The sequence below is a fragment of the Cynocephalus volans genome, chromosome 10 (assembly GCF_027409185.1).
Source record: "Cynocephalus volans isolate mCynVol1 chromosome 10, mCynVol1.pri, whole genome shotgun sequence".
Taxonomy (NCBI): Eukaryota; Metazoa; Chordata; class Mammalia; order Dermoptera; family Cynocephalidae; genus Cynocephalus; species Cynocephalus volans.
Window position 1 is genome coordinate 52,459,213 of NC_084469.1, and position 17,795 is coordinate 52,477,007.

Sequence of the window (17,795 nt, forward strand, 5' to 3'; positions counted from 1 at the left end):
AAATCCCCAAAGTAAGGACTTAGAACCCAAAAAGGAGCTCTCCTAAACTTACAAACCCTAAACTGAGACACCCTAGATCTCCAAACTGTCAATTTCTGGTCCCGCATATGACTGACTCCAACCCTAATATTAAGATCACAGACCACAAACCTTAAAAGAGAACCCAAATCCTAAAATGATAAATCCAGGCCTCTCTAAAACAAACCTCAACCCGCCAAATTGACCTCAGATCCTAAAGTAAAGACCTCTAGACCCCTAAACAGTCACTTCAGGCACTGAAATTGTGATCTCCAACCCTAACACTACGATTTCACATGTGAATCCCACTCTGAGGCTCCAGACCCTAAAACTGAAACCCCCATATTCAATGTGGGGACACCAGGCCCTATAACTTAATTCTCAAGGACCAAACTGTGACTCCAGACCCTAAATCTCATATCCCATACTTTACATTGAGAGTTTAGGCCCAAAATCTATACTGATGATTCCATCCTCCCAAATCAGACCCCAGACCCCCAAAACGATACTCCAGAACTCAAAATTGAGACTCTCAGATCCTCAAATTAGGATCTCTGCATTCCAATAGGAAACTTCCAGTCACAAAACCTAAGACCTCCATGTCCAAAACTAGTTATCTCCAGACACAAATCTGAAGACCACAGATCCTAAACTTGAGAGCCCGGTTCCCCCAAACTACTCAAAAAGAGCCTTCAGATTTTAGCCTGCATCCCCAAACCTAGGCCTAGCCTCAAACTCTGCCTCACCCACGGCCCTGCACCCAGGGCATGTCCACCCTAACTCCCTGAGACCCCCAAAGGGAGGCCGCGGCTGCAAAGTGCCATTCCTGTGGGGATCACAGGCTTCCCTCATGCCCACTAGTGCAAGGGAAGTCTCCCACCCCATTCGCCTTGGCCTCCAGCACCCGCCTTGGGAAGTGCAAAATGGCGTGAGGCGGCCCTCTTGGTTTCCCGCCAGCCCCACACTTGGAAGCTCGATCAGACAGGGTCTCACGCCTGTCCCAGTAGTCGGGCCGCGCGCACGCGAGCCCCAGGCCGCCTCGTTCCCACTTCCGCTGTAGGTGCGGATCCCCTGGGCGCGAGGCCCCTGCGCGAGGCCCCTGCGCGAGGCCTGAGGAGGAGAACAAGAGTCAGTTCCTGAGGCCAGGCCACGCCCCCACCAGTTCCCGCCAAGGTGTGCGGGGTGAGAGACTGGAAAGGGTTTAAAGGGCAGGGTGCAAGTGGCCGTGCGCACGCGCGCCTGGGGATTGGCCCTGTCCTCTCTCACAGCGGAGATCAGCCTCGCGCCTCCTGACAAGGCCTATGCTGGCGCGCGCCAAAGTGCTGACCAATCAGCGCTCACTCTGCTACCCGCCTTTTTAGCAGGCCACGCTCCCTCCTGACAAGACCCACCGCCCCGCCCCCACGACTCCCAAGGTCCAGGGACTTTGGATCCTAAGAAGGAGGTGGGGTCTCTCCAACTGCCAACTCTCAGGAAGAGAGACCTCGCGAGTTTCCCTTCTGGCCCTCTGGTGCCCCATTTCCGCCTTTTCCCTTCAGTGCATTTCTAATGAGGGCCTACTGTGTACCAAGCAACGTAGTAGATGCTGGGAATTTAGCCACTGTCTTCCCAGTGCAGTCGGGAAGGCTCACAGACCATGAGAATCCACTGGAATTAAAAGAGTCTAGTGGTTTGTCTGTATGGGCACTGTAGCATTCAGATACCTTATTCTGCCACTCCTTTGTGACCTGGACACAGTGAGGGAAGCATCAGCTAGGCTGCCTCCTTTTTCTTCTCTGCCGGGTTGCCCCCATACCTGACCCTAGCAGTTCTCTGAGCCTCAGTGCCCTTATCTGTTTCATGGGAACAACAAGTATGCCAGTGAGAAGAGAGCTAAAGGGAAGCTCATTAAAATTGTTACAGGGCTGGCGGGTTAGCTCACTCAGAGCGTGGTGCTGATAACACCAATAGCACCAGCTTCAAGGGTTCAGATCCCTTTAAGCTAGGCAGGGCTTAAGGTAGAATTTACATGGTTTTTTTTGTTGTTGTTGTTGTTTAAAAAGATGACCAGTAAGGGGATCTTAACCCTTGGCTTGGTGTTGTCAGCACCATGCTCAGCCAGTGAGCAAACCAGCCATCCGTATATGGGATCCGAACCCGGGGCCTTGGTGTTATCAGCACCATACTGTCCCGAGTGAGCCACGGGCCGGCCCTCAGAGTTTATATGTTAGCAGAGAATAATGAATTGGAAAAGGATTCAGTGAAGAGGGCCATTAGAATTGGGCCTTAGTAGCAGTTCCTCCCCCAAAGATGTAAGTTCCTTGAGATGTAAGCAAACTATACATTTTAGAAAATTAGTTCTCATAGTCCATGAGAAGAATGGACTGGAAAATAACTTTTTTTTTTTTTTTTTTTTTGCAGCTGGCCACTATGGGAATCCAAACCCTTGGCCTTAGTGTTACAAGGCTGTACTCTAACCAACTGTACTAACCAGCCAACCCTGGAGAATATATCTTAAGAAGAGGTGATCTAGCAACCTAGTAGAGTGCAGAGGCCCTGGAGTCCAACACATTTCGGTTCAAATCACTTTGCTGGCATGGACAAGAGGCTTAATCTCTTTCTGCCTTAACTTCTACAAATTTGGGACAATAATTCTTACTAGGGTTGTCTGTAAGGTGTCTGGCATATACTTAACATGCAATATATATTTATTTAACATATTTACACTGTTCTAGGTGCTTAAACGAGGTACACAAAGATCCCTGCCCTCCTGGAGCTTCTATTCTAACTGTAATGTAGACTACCTAATTGTGCATGGACCTCGCCCCCTCCTGAGGCTTAATTTTCTCATTTGTAAATAAGGAGGTGGTGGTAGGTAAAATACAGGGCGGTAGGTGGTGGGATCGGAGAAGAAAATAGATGGGACAATATTTGGGAATGTACAAGGCACTGTTAATTACTGTGTTAATCAGCATAAGCAAATCAATAAACTTGCCCTTCCCCAACTTCTGCCTCTCACCAACAACCCTTTACAATTTTCTCTTCCCTCTCCCAAGGCCCCGGGACGAAATGGAGGAGGCTGGACTCCATTTCCCAGCGCGCCTCGCGGGGGAGCTCCCTGCGCCTGCGCAGGCAAGAGCTCTCTTTTCCTCCTGGGAGTTAGAGTTGATCTTTTCCTCGCCCGCCTAGTTTGCTTCCTATCCGACCTCCAAGCTTCGTAGTGTTGCCTTCTGGGAGGTGTAGTCCGTGGGCGCCCGGACTCCAATTCCCAGAGGGCTTCGGGGCTAGAACCCGGAAGAGGAGGCTGGAGAGGAGCGAGTGGGGGAAACCCGCGTAGCCGAAGAAACTGCATGCAGCGCGAGGAGATGGTGAGAGCCCCAGGCACGGGCCGGGGGCGCTTCAGAGTTGGGGCGGGGGTTCGGGACCGGGTGGCAAGAGGGAAGAGGCAGGGACTAAATAAGGGGTTTGGCGAGGGGAGATCGCTTGGGGCAGGGGATTGGGAGGAATGGGAGCCGGAGGGAGTAGAAGAATGGGGGCTAGGGAGGGGTTTTGGAGGCAGGCAGGGAGTTTGACTTTGGGATTGATTTGAAGGGTGCTCAGAGCTGGGGAACGGGGCCCCAAGTTGGAGACGGGGTTGGGCGTCCAAGCAGAGGCCCTGAAGGGGGCAGTTTCGAGGGAGGTTAGCCTGGGGGATGTGGAAAGGCATTGGGGTGAGTGAGGGATCTGGAGGATCCAAGGGAGAGACCAGCCGTGGATGTGATGGGCTGGGGACTCTGGATCGGATTGGGAGCAGGAGGGTAAATTGAGGAGGTGGAAGAGAGAAATCAATGGTACGATAGAGTGTGGGTTTAGGCTTCAGGACTGGACGTGCAGTGGGGAGCGTGAGATTAGGGGCCTGAATGTAGAGATTGCCTAGTCCAGCCAGAAACTCCTGATAATTTGGACAGTCACAGAACTCTAGATTAATATGGCCAGAAGGGGCCCCACTTCCCTAGAGAAATTAAAAGAGTGTAGTGGTTTATCTGTATGGGCACTGTAGCATTCAGATACCTTATTCTGCCACTCCTTTGTGAACTGGGCACAGTGAGGGAAGCATCAGCTAGGCTGTCTCCTTTTTCTTCTCTGCCGGGTTGCCCCCATTGAAGTTCTCTGAGCCTCAGTGCCCTTATCTGTTTCATGGGAACAACAAGTATGCCAGTGAGAAGAGAGCTAAAGGGAAGCTCATTAAAATTGTTACAGGGCTGGCGGGTTAGCTCACTCAGAGCGTGGTGCTGATAACACCAACAGTACCAACTTCAAGGGTTCAGATCCCTTTACCGGCCAGCCGCCAAAAAAAAAAAAAAATTTACTGTTAGTGGGAAAGCAAAGTAAGTCCGAGTCTTTGAGGTGTTGGTTGGAAGTTCCGTACCCCAGGAATGTGACTGGGTCATAAGTGCTTATGGATTCCATCCTTTTCAGTCCATCCCAAGGGTGTTTTCTCCAAACCTGGCACTGATCTGGGCATACCCCAGTTCAGAAGCATGCAAGGGTTCCCCACAGTGATCACAGCTAACACTTATTGTTTTATTGTTTTATGACATGCCTGGCCCAATTCTTAGCTGTTTGTGCACGTTAACTCTAATTCTGACAACATCCCTAAGGTGTAGGTGCTGTTATTATCTTCATTTTACCAAGAGGAAGCAGAGGCATAGAGAAGCCAAATAACTTTCCCAAGGTTAACGAACATTAAATGGTAGACAGGATTCCAGCCCAGGCAGCCTAGCTCAGAATCTGTGCTTTCACCACTGTAATCTAGTCCCTTCTCCTTGTACTGAAGTACAGTGTGGTGAGTAGGGACAGAGACCAAGCAGTCTTCAGTTAAAATTTTGGTTCTGCCATTTATTTGCTGTGTGACCTTGGGTAAGTCTTTCGGCCTCTCCTATCCCATAAATGGGATCAGTAACCCTAAGAATGTTAGAGGGTTCAGAAAGAGAATGCACATAAATTGCTTGGAGTAAATGCTCAATACACTTGTGCTGCCATCTTTTAACGTGAATGGGAAACTGAGATCCAATAGAAAGGCAGTAAAGAGGAACCAGTGAGAGAAGCATCAGTCAGCCTGTCTCTTTTTCTTTTTCTCCCAGGTTGCCTCCATATCCTGACCCTTCTAGTTCCCTGCCCTCTACCCCTGGGTTCCTAAGTCTAAGCATGACTCCCCAAGAGGTTGCTCAGAAACTCAATATGTCCCCATTCCTGTCCTCAGCCAGATATACATAATTCATAAGTCAATGCCCTGAATGGCCCAACTCCAGTTGTTACAGCGAATAGGAAATATTCCTAACTTCCCCCACCCCCGCAAGCCTTTGGTCATTCCCATCTCACTGGGCACTTTGGCAACTTTGTAATTCACCTTGAAACAGTTTATTTCATTTGCTGTGAGCCTTCTGGAGTTAATCGCATAAATTCAGTGACTCTGATAGTAAAGCTAGTGGTTAAAAGTATTCCCTTCAGATAGGCCCAGATTCAAATCCCCGCCTCTATTGCTGTGTGTCCTTGGCCAAGCTGCATTCCCACTCTGGGCCTCTGTTTTTTTATTTGTAAAACAGGACCATATCAAACCATGAGATTCTCCTAAGGCATCGATGAGGTAATTTGTACGAAATGCCTGAGGTGTATTAAGTTCTCAATAAGTGTGAGGTCCTTCTGTGATTTTTATTCTTTCAAGAAAAATGTATTGAGCATAGACTCTGGAGCCAGAGTACCTGAGTTTGTTTGTTTGTTTTTTAAAAGATGACCAGTAAGGGGATCTTAACCATTGACTTGGTGTTGTCAGCACCATGCTTTTCCAAGTGAGCTAACCGGCCATCCCTATAATAGGGATCAGAACCCGCAGCCTTGGTGTTATCAGCACCACACTCTCCCAAGTGAGCCATGGGCCGGCCCTCCTGAGTTTGAATCCTGGCTCCATCTCTCACCAGCTGTGTGACTTTGGGAAAGTCACTTAACCCCTTTAGACCTCAGTTTCCTCTTCTGGAAAATGGAGATTCATTCCTTAAATAGTCCACAAGTGTTAATAGCGCACCTACTATGTGTCAGGGCCAGTACTGGGTGCAAACTGCCACCCCACCCTTGGGGAGCTGCCTGTTGACTTAGTGCTGGGGCAGTTTTGCAGTGCTGGTGGCATTTGTGCTCATTTTTCAGGTTTGGGTTCATTTTCAGCCTCTTATGCCAGCTTTGTCTGTTTGTCATTGCTTTCATGGATTTTTAACATTCTCTGTAGCTCTCATTGAGTAATCTGAAAACCTATTGGTTTAAGGAAAAGTTGCCAATCTCTCACTTGTCTCTGTTCCTGTATGTCACATCTGGATGTCTTGGGTGATCTAATGCTTTTTTTCTTTGACTTCATTTGTTTGTCTCAGAAAACTTGTCTGCTTCCCAAGTTATTTTGCCTTTTCTTAAAATCTTAAATTTGTGTTCGGCCTGTGTCTGTCTGAAGCTTACTCATACAAAATGGTATTTTTATCATTTTTACTGGTATATTTCTAGCTGCTTTGGTAAAGCTGTCTTATTCCTAACAGCACAGGTTTTCTAAAATATTTGGCTCATGGCACCTGCTTGGTGATGTTGTCCCTCATCTCTCGATTTAGAATCATAACCTCCACTGTCATACACTCCCAACCCTCCTTACCTGCTATATTTGTTTCACCAGAGCACTTGCCACCTTGAAACTTACCATGTATTTATTGTCCCTTCTCCAGTTAGTATGTCAGCTGTGTGAGGATAGGGATTTCTGTCTCCTGTTCCTTGTGTATCCCCAATGCCCAGAACTGTGCCTGACACAAAGTAGGTGCTCTGTAAATATATGTTCAGTGAATAAGTGAGACCTAGTACCCAACACTGACAAAGAAATGAACATATTATGGTTTCTGTGAGTCTTTGGAATCAGATTAATTTCAGAATGTGAAATAAAGAGGGAAGAAGTCTTTGGCTTGGCCATTGACTTTCAAGCTCTTCAGCAGCCTCACTTTTTTTTAATAATCCCAGTGCTAGAATATTGGCACTGGATGCTCTACTGAGTTGATATCAATGAATCATCAGCCAACCCATGGGTGAATGCTGTCATTACCTCCACTTTATAGTAGAGGAAACTGAAGCATGGAGGATTAAGCAGCTTGCTTAAGATCACACCCCCAGAAGTGGGAAAGCTCGGATTCAGCAGGCCCTGCCTGGGATTTTTGTGCTTCTAGGATCTCTAGGTCCTGAGGGTTTGGATGATTCCTACCTTCAGGGAGCTACTAGTCAGAAAAGAAAACTTAAGAGGGAGAGAGGCTAGCAGACCCTGAGGCCAAAAAGCCAAGGGAAAGGTATGAATGGGTCAGGATTATGTACAAAAGGGCAGTGGAGATGGGGGATAGAAGCTACAGGACCAGGAATACAGCCCTGGTGTCCTGTCACCAATTTCTGTGGGACTGGGCAAATGATGACAGTAATAGTCCCAACCCTGGGATGGAGAGGGTTCGGGAAATCTGCTCTTTATCATTTTTCCCTTCTTTCTTTGGTTTATTCTGTTATGTTACCTGCACCCCCCCAACTTTTTTTGTGTGTGTGGATGGTCAGTGCGGGAGTCTGAACCCTTGACTTTGGTGTTACCAACACCGTATTCTTTTTTTTTTTTTTTAATATGACTGGTAAGGGGATCTTAACCCTTGACTTGGTGTTGTCAGCACCACGCTCTCCAAAGTGAGCTAACCAGCCATCCCTATATAGGGATCCGAACCCGTGGCCTTGGTGTTATCAGCACCACACTCTCCCGAGTGAGCCATGGGCCGGCCCTCAACACCGTATTCTAATCAATTGAGCTAATTGGCCAGCCTCCACCCCACCAATTGATTACCTTGTTAAATTTCATCCTTTCTCCTTTCTTTGTACATTTATGGGGACAGGCTGTCCCTAGACTTGCTACAAAGCTGTCCTTCTATGATCTCTTTTTACCTTCACCTGGAGATTCCTTTTGCCTTTCTTCTGGGTTAGATCTTACTTCCTTAATCTGATATCTCCTTTTTTCTTGGTTTACTCCTTCATTTTGGTGAAGCAAATCTTCCAGCTGCTTCCTGAGAAAGAGTTCATGGGACATATATTTTTTTGAGAAATTGTACCTCTCATGGAAGAGTTTTAAGCAGGGAAGTGATATGGTCCAATTCATGTTCGGAAAGGTCCTGCTGGCTACCACAGAAAGGATGGAGGGGGAAGAACTAAACTAGCTCCATGAGCCAAGTGCAGAGACAAGAACAGCTGTGCCTTTGAGGAGAGGTCTCAGCCTTCTAGAAATTCACAGGCAAGAGGGGAGAGAGGCCTTCACGCAGGTCATTGTCATTCAACAATGAGAGATGGCAGAAGCTGCAAGAGGAAGCCTCAGGGGAAGAGATCCCATGCAACTTGGGAAGGCACCAGACAACTCCCTAGAGGAGATGGCTTCTTGCAGGGAGCAGGATTTCTGCAGGTCGTGTTTGCTGGAACCAGCTGGCTTTTCACAAGAGGTCCCCAGTTGCAAATGGGCGGAAGCTGGACAGTGTGGCTAAGTTAATTCATTCAAACAAATGTGCATTGCACATCTATAATATGCTGAGGCATTGCTTCTAAAACTTTAACATACACACATCTCCTCTGGAGAGCTTGTTGAAGTACACATTCTGACTTGGCAGGTTGGGGATAGGGCCAGAGATTCTGCATTTCTAACAAATTCCCAGGAGATGTCATGAGGCTGCTGCTCCAGGGACCACACTCAGTAGCCAGGTGCTTGGCACTGTTCTGAAAGCTGGGAATACAATGGTTAAAAAAAAAAAAAAAAAATGCCGGCTCTGGGAAAGCTTTCATTTTAGTAAGAGGAAACAGACAATAAACTTTTTTTTTTTTTTTTAAAAGATGACCGGTAAGGGAATCAACCCTTGACTTGGTGTTGTCAGCACCATGCTCTCCCAAGTGAGCCACAGGATATAACAAACTTTATAAACAAAGTTTATAGTTTATTAGATAGTAATATGTGCTAAGGGAGAAAAATCAGGCAAGGGGAATGAGAGTGTGTGTGTCTGTTGGGTGGAGTGGCTGCAGTTTTAAATCAAGGAAGGTCACAGAGATGATTTCTGAGCAAAATCTGAAGGAAATACAGGGAGAGCCCTGTGGATATTTGGGGGAGAGCATTTTAGGCAGGGGGAACATTGAGTGCACAGGCCCTGAGGACTCACTAAGATAATTGATGCAAAGTGCTCAGTATGCTCATTCCATGATGCTGCCCTCACCATCTTTATTGGGATGACGTTCATACTGTAGTTTAGACCTTGATCTCTCAAATCAGCCAAATTTTGATTCAAAGTTCTGCCACAAAGCTGTAAAGGAACACAATTACTTAGCCATTCTGTGCTTCAGTTTCCTAATCTTTGACATGAGATTAAAAATAGTGAGAAGATGTGAGAATTAAATGAGTTCATATTTGACAGGTGCTTAGAGCAAAGCCTGGGTCACAGTGAGTGCTCAAGTGTTAACTGCTGTTGTGACCATTATTTTCTTTCTAATATATTCATGTTGGTTGTGATTGTTTATTTGGATGTCTACCCCCTTTCCCATGAGCTATTCCTGGTGAGTTCAATATCACCTATGTGTCCCCAGCACCCAGCCCAGGGCCAGCACGCAAGAAGACCTAAATGAATGTCAAAGACAAGTTATTGCAAGTGCTCCATGTAATCTAGGGGTGTTAAAAATGTGGATTCTCAGGGCCGGCCCCGTGGCTCACTCGGGAGAGTGCGGTGCTGGGAGCGCTGAGGTCGCGGGTTCGGATCCTACATAGGGATGGTTGGTGCGCTCACTGAGCGTGGTGTATAGGTCAAAAATAAAGAAATAAAATGTGGATTCTCTAATTGTGGAGGGCATTCAATCAGGGGTGTAGATTGTGTTCTTCAGGTCCTTACTAATTTTATTTTCTCAGGTGATGATCTCTTCTAAGAGATATGTTAAAGTTTTCCATTACAGTTGTGGATTTGCCAAACTCTTGTCATTTTAAAAGGTTTATGGCTGTCATGTGCAGGGATGGTTGTTTTTGCTTTATATATTTTGTGGCCATAGTATTAGGATCATGTATGTTGAGAATTTTTGTGTATTGGGTCAGCTTGTTTTGTCACCATCTTTGTTCCTAATCCTACCTTTTGCTGTTGTCAGTTTTTTTGTTTTTGTTTTTTACGGTAATGTCACTTCTCTGCTTATCTCTTGGTTCTCCTACTGCAGATCAGACAGAGCCTGAATATTCTAACTACTCTGTATGCCAGATTAGGTATCCACCAGGGCCCACTGGGGGTGTGAAGTGTGGGGAGGAGGAGTGGGGAGGGATGAGGCTGGACAGTTGAGGGCTTTTCCCAGAGGGCACAAGGAAGCCATTGCAGGTTCTGAGCAGGGTAGGGACAGGGGCAGGTTTAGAGGTTTATGCTTTACCAAGGCCCTTCTGGTTGTCATGTGTGGAAGTGGTTAGAAACAAGCAAGGCTGGGCAGGGTTGTAGGGGGACAGGGAACACCTGAACAGGGGCCTGCACTGGAGCCACCTTTGGGTGTTTCTGGAAGTAGCCCGGCATCGAAAGTATCTAAACCAGCCCTATTCAATAGATATATAATGCGAGCCGTATATGTAACTTTAAGTTAACAGGTAATAAGTACTTAAAAATCATTATTGAGGTATCTCTTATTGTTTTCCTGTACTAAATGTGAGTCAGGTGTAGGGCGTCTGGTTGGAAAGGCTGAACCGACAAGTCCGCACACGGCCCGAGCCTTGAATGGCAGGCCCAGAGGCTTATGAATGCCATGGGAACCGTCGCAGGGTTCTGTCCATTTGTTTTTCAGGGTGAGGTGATATTAGTGCCCAGTTTCCCGAGCTGGAAACTTCGGCTCCCACGGTTGCCAGTCAAAGCTGGGCACTCTCGGATATCTCCGCCCGCTTCCGTCCTGGGGTTCTCAATCCCGGCCTGGTCCTTTAAATCTCAGCTTCAATCAGGACCCCTGTTTAGAGGGAAGGTCGTATAATAAGCCTCCCGGTGAGTGTCGTGGCCTCTGCCTTGGCCTTGTTCCTCCGTTTAGCTGGACGGTGGGTATTGTTCCACGCTCCCTAACATCCGGCTGTTTCCACCCAACCACCCCCTCCCGTCACCTCTCGCCTACTCCCTATTTCGAAGTTGGGCTCCTTCGCCAAGTCCTTCCTTATATGGTCACGGCTCCGAACGGCGGCCGCTCATTGGCTGGGGGCGTCACGCGCGCGTCTTGTCAACAAAGGGGCGGAGGGAGCTGGTCGTGTGCCTGCCCGCGCGGGGGCCGGAGGGAAAGGGCGAGGGGGATGGACCCACTTCCCTGTTGTGCGCATGCGTATGTGCTGCCGTGCGCTCCCGCCGCAGCAGAGGGAGGGTTGCGGGTGAGGGCGCTTCGGGGGCGTGTCTAGGTTTCCAGGGTCACTTGAGGGTCTTGGAAGATTCTTCTGGGTGGCGGTTACAAGATTTGGGGGTTCCCTTTGCATTTAAGCAGTATTTGGGGCTTGGGAAAGTTTTTGCATGTGTTTTGGGGATAGTTTGGTGTTCCTTTGAGCTTAAGGGATCTTCTTGCTGTTTGGGTTCTTTTTTAAAGTGCAAGGTGCAGTTGTTTTAGGGGTCTCCTTTGTGGCTTGGGGTGTTCAGTGGATATAGATTTGGGCCACTCCTGGAGAGACTTAGAAGCAAAGAATACCAGTTCTGGAGCCAGAATGCCTGGGCTTGCATCTGTCTTGTCTTCCTACCTGTCGGAGCCCCGACAGGGGATTTAACCTTTCCCGTGCCTTACCTGGAAACTGGGACTAACACTCTGCTTCCTAAAGACAGGGGAGGATTAGCAAGAATTGTTAGAACCGCACTTAGTAAACTCACAGTGAGCATTCAATGAGCACATGTCTGCTATTGTAACATTTGTGGGGTTTCTTTTGGGGGTTCTTTTGGCTTTGAGAAATACTTATGTGGTTGGGATTAGTTTTAAGTGTTAGGGAGCTTTTGTGTTTTAGTAAGTTCTTTTGCGGTTGGGGGAACTTCTGTGGAATTAGGGGATAACGTGTGGGGGTTGGGGGTGAGTATAGAATTCCGGGAGACCTGTTGTTTGAGATATCTGTGAGGTTGGGAAACTGCTGTGTGTGTTGGGATCTGTGAGAAGTTCATTGAGATTGGGCCCTTCTGTGCTGGAGGGGATATTTTTAGGTTTGGGGGTTTAAAATAGGGTTTGAAAGGGACTGGATATTTGGGGGAGGGCATGGAGATTCTGGAGATAAGGGTGGGAACTGATTAGGGGATTTTAGGGCATAGCTAAGTTATAGAGTTATAGCATCTATAGAGAATGGCGTTTGCTGTGTTAGCTTCTATCCCTGAGAATTTAGATAAATCTGAATTGGTAGTTGATAAATTTAGCCATCTATAGGTATTGGGGGCTGTGTGATGATTTTTTTAGCAATGAACTGGTATTTCAGCAGGGGCTGTAAGTATTTGAGAGGTAGGTAGGATTAGGCATTATAGGGGTAGGGTAAGGATTCTTAAGATTAAAACTTTTTGTTACCAGTGTCTGTGAATGTTTGGAGGCTGTCTGAATTTTGAATGGTGTCTACAGGACCAGAAAGTGAATGGGGTGTCTGTGGAATTACCTGAAGTTAAAGGGGTAGTCTATACTGCAAGAGTCAGCAACATTTTTCTATACAGGGCCAGATAATGAATATTTTAGGCTTTGCAGGTCATATGGTCTTTGTTGCAACTGTTCCAACTCTGCTGTTATAGTATGAAAGCAACCATAAACAAATGAGCATGTTTCAATAAACTTTATTTACAAAGGCAGGCAACAAGCTGGATTTGGCCTGTGGGTCTTCTCTGATCTGCAGGCAGGGGACAGTCTGAAGTTTGGAAGGTTATTTTGGTTTCAGTGTGTCTGGAGGGAGATGGGCCAGGGAAAGAATGAGACTGAGGCATATGCTACTTATTGGTAAGTAGAAAGTTCAGTGGAAAGTGGTCATATTGGATTTATTACCAAAATTGCCTCCAGATTAGGTCATGCACAGAATGTCGTCAAATAAAACAATCATTAATAGATTTCTGAATTGAAGAGTCCAGAAACCAAGTCTGAGAGCCTGGTTTTGCTCTGGACCCACTGTGATCTTAGCTATAGAACCCTTCCCCACTCTGAGCCTCAGCTTACCTATGTGCAACTTGAGGAAAGAACTAGACTAGAACAAGCCTTCTTATTCCAGGGGTCTGGCTGTGCTTCGGGGAATTACCTGCACAGTCTTTGCAAGGGTGTGCATTTTTCTAGGTGAGAATATACAGCTTTAAGAGATTTAAGAGCCCCACAACCTGAAAAAAAGTGAAGAACTGATTTCTTAAGGGCCCGTCTAGCTCTGACCTCAGGTTTTCCTTCCCTGCCCAGCACACCTCATTCCTCCCTCTGTGGGCTCAAGTGGCTATAGCTGTGGGCAGAGCTGGGAATTCCTGTCTTTTCAGAAACTGGATACTGAGGGAGCAAGTAGAAAAAGGAAGAGCTTTTCTGTCAACTGGTACTTTCACTTAAGTTTAAAGGTTATGGCAGGGGCTGGCGGGTTAGCTCAGTTGGTTAAAGTGCAGCCTTGTAACACCAGGATCACAAGTTTGGGTCCCCCTACCCAGCCAGCTGCCAAAAAATAAAATAAAATAAAGTAAATAAAGGTTGTGGCAGCAGGAGGCCTCTGGATCGTGAGCAAAGCAATTGGACAGTGGTGTAGGATGTGTGGAGTTGGAGCAAGCTGCCAGCTAGGGGCACATTCTGTGCATTAAAAGAGCAGGTCTCATCCCTCCTGTAACCCACTGTTTGCTTACCTGAGCAGTGGGGTGGGATAGAGTTCTTTTCTTTTTTTTTTTTCTGGTGATGCCTGGCTGGTATAGGGATTCGAACACTTTAACCTTGGTGTTGTAACTCTGTGCTCTAACCACCTGAGCCAACCAGTCAGCCAAAGTCTTGGTGTTCAAATTTGGTCTGTCCCCTTGGGAGAGGTTGAGGTCAGGGTGGTCCTGGGAGGGAAGGGTATTCCCCAGCTCCCCAACCTCCTCTTTTCCTGTCTCCAGGTGGTATGTGGAGTCCCCCACCACCATTCAGGTCCTGAGATGCAGTGAAGCCCTGCCTATCTGCCGTCATCCCCCAGAATGGACCGCGGTGGCCTCCTGCCCTTCCAGCTGTGGTGCCCCCGGCCCTTTGGCACCTACTCACAGAACCAGCCGCGCCCACCTTCCACGGCCCTCAAGTCATCAGCCTGTCCTGAGCCTGGCAGCGGGGCTGAGCCAGACCATGGTCCTGCGCACTCAGAGAACACACCACCGGCCTTGGCCACTGAGGCCCCCACCACCCAGCCTGCTCCGCTTCTCTCCACAGCAGCTGCTGGTGATGAGGGTCGAGTCCTACTGGACACATGGTATGTTATCAAGCCCGGGAATACAAAGGAGAAGGTGGCCTTCTTTGTAGCCCACCAGTGTGGTGGGGGCAGCCGCGCCAGCTCCATGAAGGTCAAAGGGCACTGGGGCAGTGACAGCACCAAGGCCAAGCGGAGGAGACGCTGTCTTGAGCCCACCAAGGCTCCTCCGGACCCAGGGGGCCGGGAGGGGCCCCCTGCTGCTGAGGGGGGCCCTGCCTCAGCTGGTGAGGACGTGGACCTGCTCTCTGTGGCAGAGATGGTGGCTCTGGTAGAACAGCGGGCTGCTCTGGCCCTGCAGAGCTACCCGCGTCCCGCCACCCCAGCACCTGTGGTCTTTGTGTCAGCTGAGCAGGGCACACCAGCCAAGGGGCTGGGGTCTGAACGGCGCTCTGGTGGTGGGGACTGCAGTCGTGTAGCTGAGGCAGTGGCCCACTTTGAGGCCCAGCGGGACAACCCTCCGACCAAAGGCCTTCGCAAAGAGGAACGGCCTGGGCCAGGCCCCGGAGAGGTGCGCATCGCTTTCCGCATCTCCAATGGCCGGGAGCCACGTGTGCCAGATGGCAGTTTGCCCAGTGGGGGCGGGGGCCGGCCTGGTTGCGTCTACCCTGGCAGCCCAGGTCCAGGGGCCCGTGCCAAGGACAAGATCACCTGCGACTTATACCAGCTCATCAGCCCCTCACGGGATGCCCTCCCCAGCAATGTGGAGTTCCTGCTGGCTAGGGCCGATGAAGCCAGTGAAGGTGAGACCCCAGCCCCCTCCAGGCCTGAGGACACTCCCCCAGCTCCCCCTCCACCCCCTGCCCGGGACTGTGGAGCATCAGGCTTCCATGTGGATGTGGTAGTGACGGGTGTAGTGGATGAATGTATCTTCTTCGGCAAGGATGGCACGAAGAACGTGAAGGAAGAGACAGTGTGCCTGACAGTCAGCCCTGAGGAGCCACCCCCACCTGGCCAGCTCTTCTTCCTCCAGTCCCGTGGGCCAGATGGGCCTCCTGAGCCACCTCCAACTGACTCACCAGCCACAGTGCCAGGCCCAGACGATGCTGAGGGGACAGCGGACACCTCCCTGTGCCGTCTGTACCGGCATGTGTCGCATGACTTCCTGGAAATCCGCTTCAAGATCCAGCGGCTGCTGGAGCCACGACAGTACATGCTGCTGTTGCCTGAGCATGTACTGGTCAAGATATTCAGTTTCCTGCCCACGCGGGCCCTGGCAGCCCTCAAGTGCACCTGCCACCACTTCAAGGGCATCATTGAGGCATTTGGCGTGCGGGCCACAGACTCACGCTGGAGCCGCGACCCACTCTACCGTGATGACCCTTGCAAGCAGTGCCGCAAGAGATACGAGAAGGGCGATGTGTCACTCTGCCGCTGGCACCCCAAGCCCTACCACCACGACCTGCCTTATGGACGTTCGTACTGGATGTGCTGCCGCCGAGCCGATCGCGAGACGCCCGGCTGCCGCCTGGGCCTGCACGATAACAACTGGGTGCTGCCCTGCAATGGGCCAGGTGGGGGTCGGGCTGGCCGGGAGGAGGGAAGGTGAAGCCGGGGGAGGGGGGGGCGAGCCCACCATATCCGCCCCTCCCCCTCCCCTGGAGCTGAGGTCCAGGACTGGGTCACCAGCCCATAGCCCCAGTCCAGGCAGCATTGATCCCCCGCCAGGACTGAGGCAGCATTTGGGGGGATGACCCAAGAAAGCACTCTGATTTACCCCTGTTGGTTTTCTACTCTTCAGACCCAGGGCCAAGGACCCTCAAGTAGGGTGTTTTTTATCAGCATCTCAATTTCTTCTCCATTCAGTCCCAACACCCTCCCTGCCACTCTCTACACCCCAGCAACTCACTAGCAGGGAGCAGACGGCAGCTAATTTTGGTACCACTTAAGGGGTCCCTCATTATTCTGGCCCCCTTCCTCTCCCTTTTCTAATTCTTGCTCTCTGGAGCTGTTTTCTTCCAAGAGGCTGTGGCACCCAAGGTTGATACTTCTCCTATCCTACCACACCAGGGCTCACCTCCTCTTTAGGAACTGGGGGCCATCAGATCATGAATTTGGCACTTTTTTCATGGCAGCCTGCCATTTCTAGATGTTTTCCCCCATGAAAGAAATAAAAATCACTGCTTTTTCCTTAAGCTCAAGGTACAGATCTTTCCCCTTCCCCTATAGGTGAAGAGAAGAAAAAGAAGTTGAAGCATAAAAACCCCCTCCTCCCATTATTTAAGCTATTGCCATTATCCCCCCTCCCTCCAATAAAGCTGTGAAGCCCTTGCCTCGCTCTTGACAGCGTGAGGGGCCAGTGGGCAGGGACTGTGGGTTTGAATTTCTGGGTTTTTCCTTCCATTCTGGGTACTTGTTCAGGTGTTGGGGTCTCTTCACCCCTAGCCATGTATGTTTCTTTAGAATCCTTTGGTCAACTGAGACCTTGATTTTTCAGGCAGTTTGGTCTGGGGTATTTTTGTTTGTTCTGTTTGGCTTTTTTTGTTGTTGTTTATTCATCATTGTGGTTCTGGAAGCTTCTAGCTTGTGGCATCTGACCAACTATGAATTGGTCCTTTACATAAAATCAATATTTATAAGGCTGGGCCCAGACTCATTTGTGTGTTGTTAAGGGAGAGGGGTTGGGGAGAGAAGGGAAATAAGGGCCTGTACATGGTGGGATGGAAGAAGTAGAGAAGGGGTCTGTAGCCAAGTCCCTTAGCCTGAGATTATTTTCGGCTCTTCTCATCTGTATCAGTTTGGATTTGAAAATCTCCAAATAGCAATAGCTTGAACAAGATTGTTTTTTAAATTTCTTTAAAAATCCCATGTTGTGCAAGTATGGTGGCCCTCAAGTGATCAAGAGCCCAGGCTCCTTCTAGCTCACTGTTCTATCAGTCTTTGGTTATGGTCCTCATCCTCATAGTCCAAGATGACAGCTACAATTCCTACCATCACCATTTTGCAGGAAGGGAAGCCCCCTTCCTCCCAGAAGTACTATACTTCTATTTAGATCTGACTGGTCAGAACTTAGCCAGACGATAGGGCTGCCAGGGAGACTAGGAAATGCAGTCTTTTAGCTGGGTACAGTACGCCAAACAAAAAACTCTACTAAAGATCCCTGTAATTAAAGTTTTAAATATGAATTTAATTATTTTACTAAATGAAAAGAGAAAATTAAGACATCTTTTAAATTTGGGTATAAAATAAGAGAGAAAAATGGATATTGAGAGGCAGCTAGCAGTCTGTGATATCCTTATCAGGGAATCAGAATTTCCAGAGAGACTAGGATATATCATAGTAGTTATTCAACACTTTGATTTTTTTTTTTTCATGGCTTGCTAGAATGGGCATCCAAACCATTGACCTT

The 17,795-nt window shown here is 48.8% G+C and overlaps 1 protein-coding gene across 4 annotated transcripts; it reads left to right on the forward strand.

The window, feature by feature from the left end:
- Positions 1-3,296: 3,296 nt before the first annotated feature.
- On the forward strand, positions 3,297-16,972 carry FBXO46 (F-box protein 46). 4 transcript variants are annotated; one of them, XM_063111182.1, is made up of 3 exons: positions 11,390-11,419; positions 12,850-12,993; positions 14,106-16,972. In XM_063111182.1, exon 3 carries the CDS (start codon positions 14,184-14,186, stop codon positions 15,993-15,995), a length of 1,812 nt encoding a protein of 603 aa, XP_062967252.1. In that variant the 5' UTR covers positions 11,390-11,419; positions 12,850-12,993; positions 14,106-14,183; the 3' UTR covers positions 15,996-16,972. The 4 variants fall into 4 exon arrangements, with proteins under 4 accessions (XP_062967250.1, XP_062967253.1, XP_062967252.1 ...); XM_063111180.1 differs by lacking the exons at positions 11,390-11,419; positions 12,850-12,993 and adding an exon at positions 3,297-3,365; XM_063111183.1 differs by lacking the exon at positions 12,850-12,993 and having other exon boundaries at positions 11,372-11,419.
- Positions 16,973-17,795: the final 823 nt, after the last annotated feature.

Bases quoted from the DNA above. Each gene is read 5' to 3' on its own strand.
- FBXO46 (XM_063111180.1), top strand. From the start codon at position 14,184: ATGGACCGCGGTGGCCTCCTGCCCTTCCAGCTGTGGTGCCCCCGGCCC.